General features: G+C 52.8%; 1 protein-coding gene across 1 annotated transcript; it reads right to left on the bottom strand.

Annotated features, from left to right (window-relative positions):
• Positions 1-735: 735 nt before the first annotated feature.
• On the bottom strand, positions 736-10503 carry CDK5RAP3 (CDK5 regulatory subunit associated protein 3). Its single transcript, XM_053911659.2, has 14 exons — positions 10361-10503; positions 10088-10133; positions 7514-7645; positions 7134-7234; positions 6734-6782; positions 5859-6037; positions 5509-5645; positions 5148-5292; positions 4636-4746; positions 4140-4218; positions 3506-3594; positions 1672-1877; positions 1179-1350; positions 736-1080 (listed from the first exon to the last, which is right to left on the bottom strand). The coding sequence occupies exons 1-14, from the start codon at positions 10364-10366 to the stop codon at positions 1015-1017; spliced, it is 1518 nt and encodes a 505-aa protein (XP_053767634.1). The 5' UTR covers positions 10367-10503; the 3' UTR covers positions 736-1014.
• Between the last annotated feature and the right edge of the window lie 31 nt (positions 10504-10534).

Genomic DNA, 10534 nt, shown 5'->3' on the forward strand with positions numbered 1-10534 from the left:
TCCGCGGGGTCGGTGATTAATAGGGGCCATCACTCACTGTCCCGGACGGCTGAGAGGCAGCAGGGAGGGGGCGGCCCTCCCCAGAACTGAGATAACAAGCAGCAGGAATAATGAGTGGTGTCACTCCACTTTTCATTTTGATGGAAAGTCATTACGGGAGTCAACGCCAGCGACAAAGAGCCATGAATCAACTGCTCTGCTATGAAATTAAAATCGAATTGCCGGCCACCCCCAACCCCTACCCTTCCTGGGAAACGGAGATGGGTAGGTGGCTTGGGAGAGGGGTGCTATCCTGGGGTGGGCTCTACCCAATCACAGAGCAGGCAGAGACGGGCAGGAAGTGGACAGGCAGCTAGTGAGGGTGACAACTCCTGTCTCCACCTTGTTCATCAGACCCTTCCTCCCCAAACCGCACTTCCCCCGCCTGCCGGTAAGCTGTGATTAAAAGGGAAACACGGATTTGCTGGCTCCAGCGAGGCTGCCACCTGACTGCTTCTCTCGGGCTTCTGACCTGAGTGCGGCAGGCTGGGCCTCCAGCTGAGAAAGGGGCCCGACCGACCCAGTAACCCCAGGGCCCCTGGCTGAACCATTTGTAGGTGCTAATCTGGGCCCTCCCCGACACCCAGAGAGGAAAAGTCCCTAACCTGGCTCTCCGTAGGAACGGGGATCGAGAACCCCGTGCAAACAGGTGCGTGGCCTCAACTCCAGGCCCAGAGAAGCCATAACTGTCAGGAATGAAGCCAGAGTCTCTTCCTCTTTTATTAAGTCCAACTAGGTGGCGAAAAGCAGCAGAAGCTGGTTTCAGGCTGACAGGCCACAGAGCCCATCAAGACAGCTTGTTGCAGAGAGTACAGTGAATGCCAAGGTCACCACCTGGGTGATGGTTCCAGCACTTGGCTTTCCATCCTCCAGTTGGCCTGGCCTCCTGCCGGGAAAGGCCCCAGGACATCGGCCCTGGCTGTCCCACCTCTGTCCTGAAGGCTCAGGAGACTAGCAGGAAGAACATGGAGAGTGTTACAGAGAGGTTCCGATGAGGTTCACGGGGCGCCCATTGTACCGCTTGGAAATGTCAGCTTCGATCTGAAAGACAGCGATGCCAAGTGGGTGGGAAGCAGAGGGGCCTCATTCTGCAGAAACTGGGGGCCCTCCCCTTGGTGGGCTTCCCTTTGCTGTCTTACCAGCTTTTGCAGCTCCTTGGTCTTCTCTAGCAGCAGGTCCAGCTTGGGTTCCAGAGCTGCCTGCTCCTGAAGTGCTTCCTGCTGCTTCTGCACCATCAGTTTTTTCTTCAACGCCAGCAGCTGGGACTGCTTCAGCTTTTGCTGGAGGAACTCGGTCACTCTGTCCACATACCTGGGCAGGGCATTCAGGTCAGCATTCGGTGCAGCTGTGCAACCTGAGCATTCCCGTTCAACGGCTGGGACGGTGCAGCTCAGGAAACCAAACCCCTGACTGGTCTCAGCCTTCCACCTTTTTTGTAAGGGTTACCACTCCTGCATACATCAAATCACCTCACCTTGCCCCACAGAGAATCTGTGTCCCTAGCTGGGACGCAGTCACGGAATGAGGTCTAAGGGTCATGGAGAAGAAGACTACAAGGGGTCAGGGCTGCTCCAGATGGCGGCACCCTGCATCAGGTCCCCAAACAGCCCGACCTCAAGAGGAAAGCCAGACCTTGGTGAGGCCAGGATCATAAACAGGTGCTGCATTCGAAGACTGGTGAGCCGGCCAATCAGATCCTGCAGCACTGACATCATGGTAACCATCTTCTCTCTGGTCTGGCCCTGCAGGATGGCTGGAGCCAGCTGGAACTGGCTCATGGACAGGACGTCTGCCTCCTCACTCATCTCCACTGCTCTTTGGGATAAGAAGATCTCGAGCTGAGGACCAAGGAGGATTTGGTTCAAACAAAGAGGTCAGCTCAGAGGCTAGGCCCTCAAACTGCGCAAAATGAGGACTGGGGTGCGAGGGTTAGACTCCGCGTGAGGAGGGGTTCTTTCTTCTCAACCCTTCTATGGCTAGAAACTCACCTGACTGTAACGTGAGAGCTGGGGGTAGCCTGAGCTGTCCCTCTTCGGTCTCCCCTTTCTATCTCAGCCCCACCTCGCCCTGGACCCCGCAGCCTCCTCCCAGCCTATGGATCAGATGACTAAGAGTGTAGAGATTCAAGGGCTCTCTCAGCCCCAGTGAAGGTACTTTCTCTCCACAGGAGGAATGAGACTCGGGGCACAGAACCCATGTTTGAGAAGCCCTGGAAGAAGAAAGGGCTCAAAAGAATCTGAGAACCAGCCACATATCTTATCCCCCCCACCCCGCCCCGCTAAAGACTTTACTTATTTTTTTAGAGAGAGGGGAAGGGAGGGAGAAAGAGAAAGGAAGAGAAATGTCTACACACACCCCCAACTGGGGACCTGGCCCACAACCCACACCTGTGCCCTGACTGGGAATCGAACCGGCAACCTTTCTGTTAGCAGGCTGGCGCTCAACCCACTGAGCCACACCAGCCAGGGCCCAGCCACGTATCTTGCCACTCTTATTCAACCATGGAAACTTGATCCCTCTTACCCTCCTCTCCCATGGAGGCTAGGAGGGAACTCTCTGGGCAGAGAGAGGGTAGAACTGGTGAGGACAAGAATTTTCATGAAGTTCTCCCCAACCATCAGGTTACTGGGAAGGGACCAGATCCAGAGAGTAACAAGGGCTGGCCCCCAGCTTCCCAGTCCCACAAAGATGGTCCAAGAACACTGGCCCCTTACTCTGGGCTACTTGACACCTAAGCTGCAGGGACAGTACTGAATCGCAAGTGAGATCATGCGGCTCCAAACCCGCTCAAAACCCCCAACAGCTCACTCGGAGTACAAGCCGAAGTCCAGACCCTTCACTGCTCTGATCTCCTTTACTCCTGCCAGCTCCCGGCTCTGCCACACTGGCCTCTGTGTTCATCAAACACGGAGTATGTGCAGGGCATACCCCCCCCACCTCAGGGCCTTTGTAAGTGCTCTCTCTGACTGAGAAGCTGTCTGGCCAGACTTCGGCATGGCTCTCTCTGCACCCCTGCAGGTCTTGACTTCCTGCTCACCTTTGCTACCAGGCCTTCCCTGACCACCCAATGTAAAGGCCAGCAGCCCAACAATGCCTACCTCCCTCTTAGCTTTCCTTTCCCTCCACGGCACGTATGTTAACTCCCACCATGCTGCCTACTTTACTTGACCTTGTTTCTTGTCCGCATTCCCCAATAGAACACAAGCTCCAGGAGGACAAGGACTTCCGACTACCTTACTCCCTGCTGAACTCTGGCACCTCGGGCAGTGCCCAGGCCTTAGAAAGGGCATTAAGTACTCACTGACTGAGTGGGGGGCATCCTAATAATATGTGACATCCCTGTTCCAGAACAAGGAGACCTTTGGCACCCTTCGCAGAAACAGGAAGAGTCGGGTCAGGTATCTGGAGTGATGCCCCCTACACTGGTGCCAGGCCTCCCCACACCTCTCCCAGAGCAGGAAGGTACCTCCATGAGCTCATCAATGAACTGATTCCGGGTCTCAGGGTATTCGAGAAGTGTCAGGGCATCGGAGCCCCTGGCCACACCTTCCGGAGCTGCCAGCAAGAGACAGAAATGAAAAAGGACCTAAGGACCAGAGGGGACCCCCTCAACCCAAGTTTGAGAAGCCCTGATGAGTTAATATGGACGTGGATTCACTGAACTAAAGCCACTCTCTGTTCCAACGCAAGGAGGAAAGCTCACCCATTCCCATGTCTCAGCCCTAACCAGGCGTTACTGCCAACCCAGAGGCTGAGGACCCCAGAGCTGGGTTCCGAGGAGCAGAACCAGTCCTCTGCTCCGGTGGGCGGGAGGTGAAGTGTCATCCTGCACTGCCCTCTAGTGGCTCACATCACTGCTACAGCCTCTCAGTGGGTGCAGGTCTGATTTAAGAGCCTATCAGCATTCCTGGAACCCATCACCAGAATGGCTGACCCACATTTATCTCCAAAAAGTCAAGAGTTTCTAGACTTAATTTTAAGGACTCTCTGTCCCCCTACATTCACACCCTCAGCAAAATATTCCAATGCATGAGAGAAGGCCAGTCTGGGCAATGCATTTTTTCTTGTTTCTAAAGGCACAGGGCCTTTGGTGCACTTACCCTGGGTTCCAGCTTCCAGCACTGTGATCTGCAAAGCAGCAGTATCGTCTCCCCAGTCTATCCCATCACCCACAGCTTCCTGGGTGGAGAGCAAAGAACCCCAGGAGTGTTGGCAGAATTTTCCCCAGCAAAGGGAGCCGGAATAAACCAAAGCCCTTGGTAAGTTCAACGACCGCACATTTCAACTGCATGAAGGACACGCAGCCCCGAGTCGAGTGGTGAAGACAGCAGAGTAGGCCCGTGTATGCTGCCACCCTCACCCCTGCTGGTAGAGCTACCACCCGCCGACACCCCCACACCTTGCCCCAAACAGCAGGAGAAAGGAGGTCAAGGCTCTGATACGTCCTTCTGGGAACTCTGTCTGCCCCTGGACTACCCCTGGCCTGAGAGCTGTGGACTTTGAGTGATTCCCTTAAAGACACACACAATACTTTTCTTCTCGCTGAAGCAGTAACCACAAAAAGTCCTCGGAGACGGACCAAGAGGGCATGTTAACCTTTGAGTCCGGTTCCAGGGAGATGTCCCAGTCAATGCCAGCGGCCTGGGCTGAGATGCCAGAGTCAGTCCCTTCCGAAGCCACCTCCATCCCAAAGTCACCCCAGTCAATCTAGGAAGAGAAAAAAAAAGTTAGCTCACAGAAGGTGGGTGATGAAGGAGGAGCCTGCCTTCCCACGGGGCTCAGCTACTTCTGTAGAGGCGCTAGCTCACTGTTCCAACGCAGTAGCCTCCAAGCTCCCCAAAGAGCTTGGGGCTCCCCCAAGCACATTTCGGAGAACTCATGGGACTGAACAGCTCCTAGTTCAAAGCCAAGCAGCTTGCTGAGACTCTCTGGCACTCATCTACACTCTGACCTCAAGAAGGCCAGAGAAATAAGGCAGTGGGGCCTTCTGGCCCTTCCGCCTACAGCCTCTCACACAAATCCCCCTTTCTTCCTCTGGGACTCCGAGTTCAGGCCATGAGGGGTTGGGCTGTGGGTACGGGGAGCAGCTCTCCCTCAGCTTGTCTTACCGCATCTTCTTCCACCTGCTCAGGAGGCTCCTCGAGGTGCGGCCGCTCCACCACGGAGGGCTCTGTCCCCGTCCTCCACTCGTACACCGTGGAGTTTCCCCGCTTCTGCACAAACCGCAGCATCGGCAACACCTGCTCTTCGGTGCTGCAACAGAGCACACAACTGACCCTCCTGCCGCCCACTCATGAAGCCAACTGTGGACTGTGGCCTGGGCCCTAAGGTCAGATGAGCAAAGCTCCCATGGGGTCAAGTGTGAAACTCAAGTATCATCTGGGAAAAATACTTGTGGAGAAGAGAGAAGAGCCAGGGAAAAGAGGCAAACTGTTCCCCCTGCTAGCAAGAAGCCAAGGTCCTCCTTACCTTTCACACACAAACTCCACACAGGCCTGGTACAGGTCGATGGCTTCCCCCAGGGACTGTGCCCTTGCCCCAATCTCGGCCAGTTGACTCGGCAGCTCCTTCACCAGGGCCAGCAGTTCTCTGCGGACGCTGTCTCCCTAGAGAGGATCAGAGAAGTGGGCTAACACAGAGCGGTGGGAAGCGGAGTCCAACAGGTTGAAGGAAACATGCAAAAACTGGAGACAGGAGAGGAGCTGGCTCAAAAAAGGGCGCAAGCAGGCTGAGAAGGGCACCCAGATGCAAAGGTGTAGGGCCCAGAAGACGGGTAGAGGCCCCAGGTGCCTTCCCAGGTCAGTGAGACCCCCGCTCACCGTGATGCCGTACTGCTTGCACAAGTGGTAGAACTGCTCCCGCATCTCGGCAGCCCCGGCCTGGCCCTCCTCCTCCTTGCGGCTGAATTCCTGCTGCAGCTGTTGGCACTTGGCGATCTGCTTCTTCAGCGACGGGATCTCATAGTTGACGTTCCGAACCAGCAGGCTAGAGAGTTCCACTGGGGAGGGCCCCGGAAATTCACTTCAGACACCCACACCACAAGGCAAGCATGCCCCAGGGCATGCGCGCATAGACCCTAGCTTGGTGGCAAAGAGCATGGGGTGGCCTCCAAGCTCCTCCCCTTCCTAGTGATGGGACCTAAGACAGTCATTTAACCTCTCTAGTCCAAAATCATCTGTATCACAAAGACAGTAATATTTACCGTGAGGATTAAAACAGGGAATCCATATAAAACACCAAGCATAATTCCTTATATTTAGTAGGTGCTTGGTGAATACTAGCTATTATTATTATTATTATTTATACTGTTAGAAAACACACCCAAACTATAATCAGCCCTTTAGTTACTCTCTCAGGCACCCAATATGGCCCCAAAGATGACCCGTGCCTCTTCTGCGTAGTATAGAATGGAGGTGCGGAGGGGAAGGGGCTCCACACTTCCCATATCAAGAAGTCAGTAGTAGAGAACTCACACACACCTGCTGGGTCAGGCGTGGCAATTACCTGCTACCTGCCTGGTCCTTCTCCTCCTCCCAACACTCTTTGTGGAACTTCTTTTCCCACCTTGCAAACATCTACAGCCCAGCCTCCTTCCCCAGTCTGTGCCTCCCAGAAGCCTAGTGTCTTAGAACTGTGGGGGTGGGCTTCCCCAGCAGCGTCCTATCGCCAGGATGCCCAGACGAGGTCACTCTACCTAGGTAGCTGTTGTCCTTCTCATACAGTGCTACGATCTCCTGCCAATCCTGAGGAAGAACAGAAACAGGAAGTGAGTCGGGACCGCACTGGGCAGTCCCATCCAGTTCAATCCCCAACAAGGGAAGCTCTCCCAGTCTCTGCATCACATCAAACACAAACTCCTTGTCCTCCTTTGTAACGCTGGCTGGACCACCCACTTTATTTTAAGAGTGTGGCGCCAATGAGCAATCCCCCAAAGCAGCAGGCCTGAAACGTAAACCCGGGGTAGGAGCTATTTTTGGCATAAACAATGGGGACAGAGAGAAAGTTCAGGAAACATTCCATGGAGGCGTCTCCACCGGATCCTCCGAGAGACCAGAGAGGCTCTGATCCCATTACCGCCCTTCGCCCACACTTGCCTTCATTCGCTGTGAAGAGTAGCGGCCAAAAATATTTTTTGTGGAAGCTTCGGTGCCTTTGAGAAGTTCCACAATCCTCAGGCAGTGGAAGTAGTGAATGTCTGCAAAGCAAGGCAGAGCAAAGACTTTGAGAATTCCGGTACCTTCCCCATCTACTCTGGCCAATGCACACAGCTGACTCACGTGTACGCAAGTGATGTTAGCATGCACAGCTCTCCCCTGCGTCAGTTTGTGTTGGAAGAAACTAGCATCTATACCCAAAACGAAAATCTCTTTCTCTAGGGATCAGCCCTGTGGCTAAATAACAGGGGAGCAGCTCAGCTGATGAAGACCACTGCAGGAAAGAGGGGGCTCCAGTAATGTAGCCCCAAAGCACTCACAGGAGCCAGAGAGCAGCTGGGCAATCTCTTCGCTTTCGGGCATGTCCTGGATGGCAGCGTTGATCTTCTCTCGGATCGTCAGCACCAGACTCTGCCATTTCAGGTCGCAGTGCCTTCTGTCCACCAGCCAGTCTACGTGAGAAACACTCAAATCACAGCCCCCCCATTCACATGGTCGAAACTCTGTCACTAATTCAAGTGAAGAACGCTAAGACAGTGGCTACAAGTCACGTTCACCCTGGTTAAGGGATGGGGGTCATGGGAAGATAGAAATAAAGACAGGCCCAAGGGGGTTCTTGGGGCTAAACAGACTTTGGCCACTTGACCTCATAGAGCAATTGCCTGGACACAGGGATAAGGCAAAACTTTAAATTGGTCCTGACATCAAAGTGCCACTTGTGACCACTCTAAATTCTCCATAGTATTTTTGCTTCCAGGGGTAATTACAACTTTCCTGACAGAGGATGCTGTTGAACTTCCACCTCCTCAGGGCTGGGATTAACCATGACAATGGAAAATTCAAGATGGTTATGCCAAGTACTGGGTGAACAGCTGCAAAGCCCCTAATGCCGACAGCGCCCTAAAGACTAGACAACACTGGTCTATTCGTACCAGTGAAGCACCACCCTGGACATGCGAATACCAGTGTGGCTGACCTCCTGGAATCTGGGCCTAGGCTTATGTTTTTAGCAGAGGGCACGGGCGGCTGAGAGCCAGGCATGTTTTTCTCAGCGGGAGAGAGCTAGGAGCTAGGCTTTGTGAGTCAGATGGTCCTGGCTTCTGATGATCAGCTTTCTTGGGCAAGTCTCTCAACCTCTGTGCCTATTTCCCCACATGTAAAATGGGAATAATAAAGCCCTGACCGGTTTGATTCCCGGTTAGGGCACATGCCTGGGTTGCGGGTTCGATCCCTAGGCAGGGAGTGTATGAGAGGCAACCAATTAATGTTTCTCTCCCACTCTTTCTCCCTCCCTTCTCTTCTCTGTAAAAATAAGTTAAAAAGTCGTTAAAAAATTCTTTTTATTATTTCATTTTTTATTATTCATTCCTTTTATTATTTCATTCTTTAAAATTTATTTTTAGGGAGAGCAGAAGGGAGCAAGAAAGAGAGGGAGAGAAACATCGATGTGTGAGAAATATCCATGGTTGCCTCTCACACCCCCCTTAACAGAGGACCTCGCCCACAACCGGGGCATATGCCGACCCAGAACCAAACCAGCGACCTTAGTCGGCAGGTCAGCACTCAATCCACTGAGCCACACCAGACAGAGCAAATAAACTAAATCTTTTAAAAGATAAAAAAAAAATTTTAATGGGGATAATAAGATACCGAGTGTAAGGAAAAATGTAGGTAAAACATTGAACACTGTGCCTGGCACATGGCAAGGGCTCAATAAACCTTAGTGATATTCATTTTCACAATGGCAAGTGCCTCACAATGAAGCCAGTACAGAGCAATTTCTCAATGAATGGTTGTTGTTTCATTTGTGCTTTTCATGGCCAATGGCAAGTTCATGCACCAAGTGCCCGTGTGCCAAAGAGCTGGGACAAATCTGAAATGAAGCTCACGAAGCTCCACGAAGCGGCCCCTGCACAGGACTGACCAAACGGCCCACAGCGGGAAATTCGGAACCTTGCCTTGGTTAGTAAATCTGCCACCCAGTCAAACACTGAGGCCCTATACTAGTTACCATCATTCTCCCTCTGCTGTATTCCTTTAAAATTTTCAGAATGAAAAATTCTGTGGATGTCACAGAACTAGAAGCAAAGGAATGAGGTAGTCAAACAGCAAAACGGGCAACAAATCAATTAATCCAATGAGCATTTAAAAACCCAGGAGTTGCCCTGGCCAGGTAGCTCAGTTGGTTAGGGCATTGTCCCAATATGTCAAAGTTGTGGGTTTGATTCCGGGTCAGGGCACGTATAAGAACCATCCAATGAATGTATAAATAAATGGAACATCAAATCAACATTTTCTCTCCTTTCTTCTCTCTCTCTACAATCAATCAATAAACAAAAGAATTAAAAAAAAAAAAAACACAACCCTGGAGGGGTCAGAATGAACAGATCCTTCTCTGGCTCTGAACTGGGAAGAAGTTAGGTAGATCACATACAGACAGCAGGGAGATAGACGGCCTGGCCACTAAAAGGTCTTTATTTCCAACTGGTTCTATGTCCCCCTTCTTCCTAAAGTCAAGGGAAGATGGAAGCTTTTCAAAAGAAAAGAGGGAGAGTGTTTTTTCAGCTTAATACAAAAAGCATAGACGTTGGAGCCCCATGAACATAAGTTCCAATTTCAGTTCTGCCACTTAGTTGATGACTGTCTTTGAGGTTTGACAACACAAGTTATAAATGTTACAAGTAGAAAACGCAGGTCAGGTACAGACTATACACGGTTCCTTCCAGCTCCTATTAGTGAGACAGGCCAGGCCACAAAGGGGGGCATAGAATGGGGTGAGTGGCCAGCGATTTAACAAGGACCTTGGGGCTTCAGGACTCCCAGCTGTTGAGGTCAGGGGGCAAGGGGCCAGGATTCCCCCTGAAAGATGGATTTGCGGGAACGCCCCGTCCTACCGAGCAGCTTGCTGGTCTGGATGTCGATGGGCACGTGCTGATGGTCCTGGCGGGAAACAGGACAAACAGGGGCATGAGCGCGGGGAGGGGGCGTGCCACTCTAGCGCTAATTTCACGGACATAACCGCCACCCTGTGGGGCCAGAACAAGTAGCCGGGGAGCGCCGAGCAAGCCTGGGAGCGTGGCCGAGGAGGCGGGCCAGGGATGGATGGACTGAACCCAGCCCAGGGATCCCGGGATAGCCCCCTATTTCCCCAGTTCCAGTTGCCCCACCTGCATCTCTCCTCCACTTCTGCTTCCGGCTGACGACCAGGCACGCCCCGCCTACCATCAATTCAGCGCCTGTGTGGCAGAGCTTCAGTTATTGCACAAACCAGCCTCCTCCGGCCACGTCGCTGCTTTCCTCAGAGCCAATCGGGGCGCTCGCTCCACCCCCGGCCGCAAGCC

The sequence above is a fragment of the Desmodus rotundus genome, chromosome 9 (assembly GCF_022682495.2).
Source record: "Desmodus rotundus isolate HL8 chromosome 9, HLdesRot8A.1, whole genome shotgun sequence".
NCBI classification, from domain to species: domain Eukaryota; kingdom Metazoa; phylum Chordata; class Mammalia; order Chiroptera; family Phyllostomidae; genus Desmodus; species Desmodus rotundus.

Coding starts and splice junctions, on each gene's coding strand:
- CDK5RAP3 (XM_053911659.2), bottom strand. Junction 6,783..7,133: donor ACTCTTCACAGCGAATGAAG/GCAAGTGTGGGC, acceptor GTTCTTCCTCAG/GATTGGCAGGAGATCGTAGC. Junction 1,351..1,671: donor ATGATCCTGGCCTCACCAAG/GTCTGGCTTTCC, acceptor TGCCCTGCCCAG/GTATGTGGACAGAGTGACCG.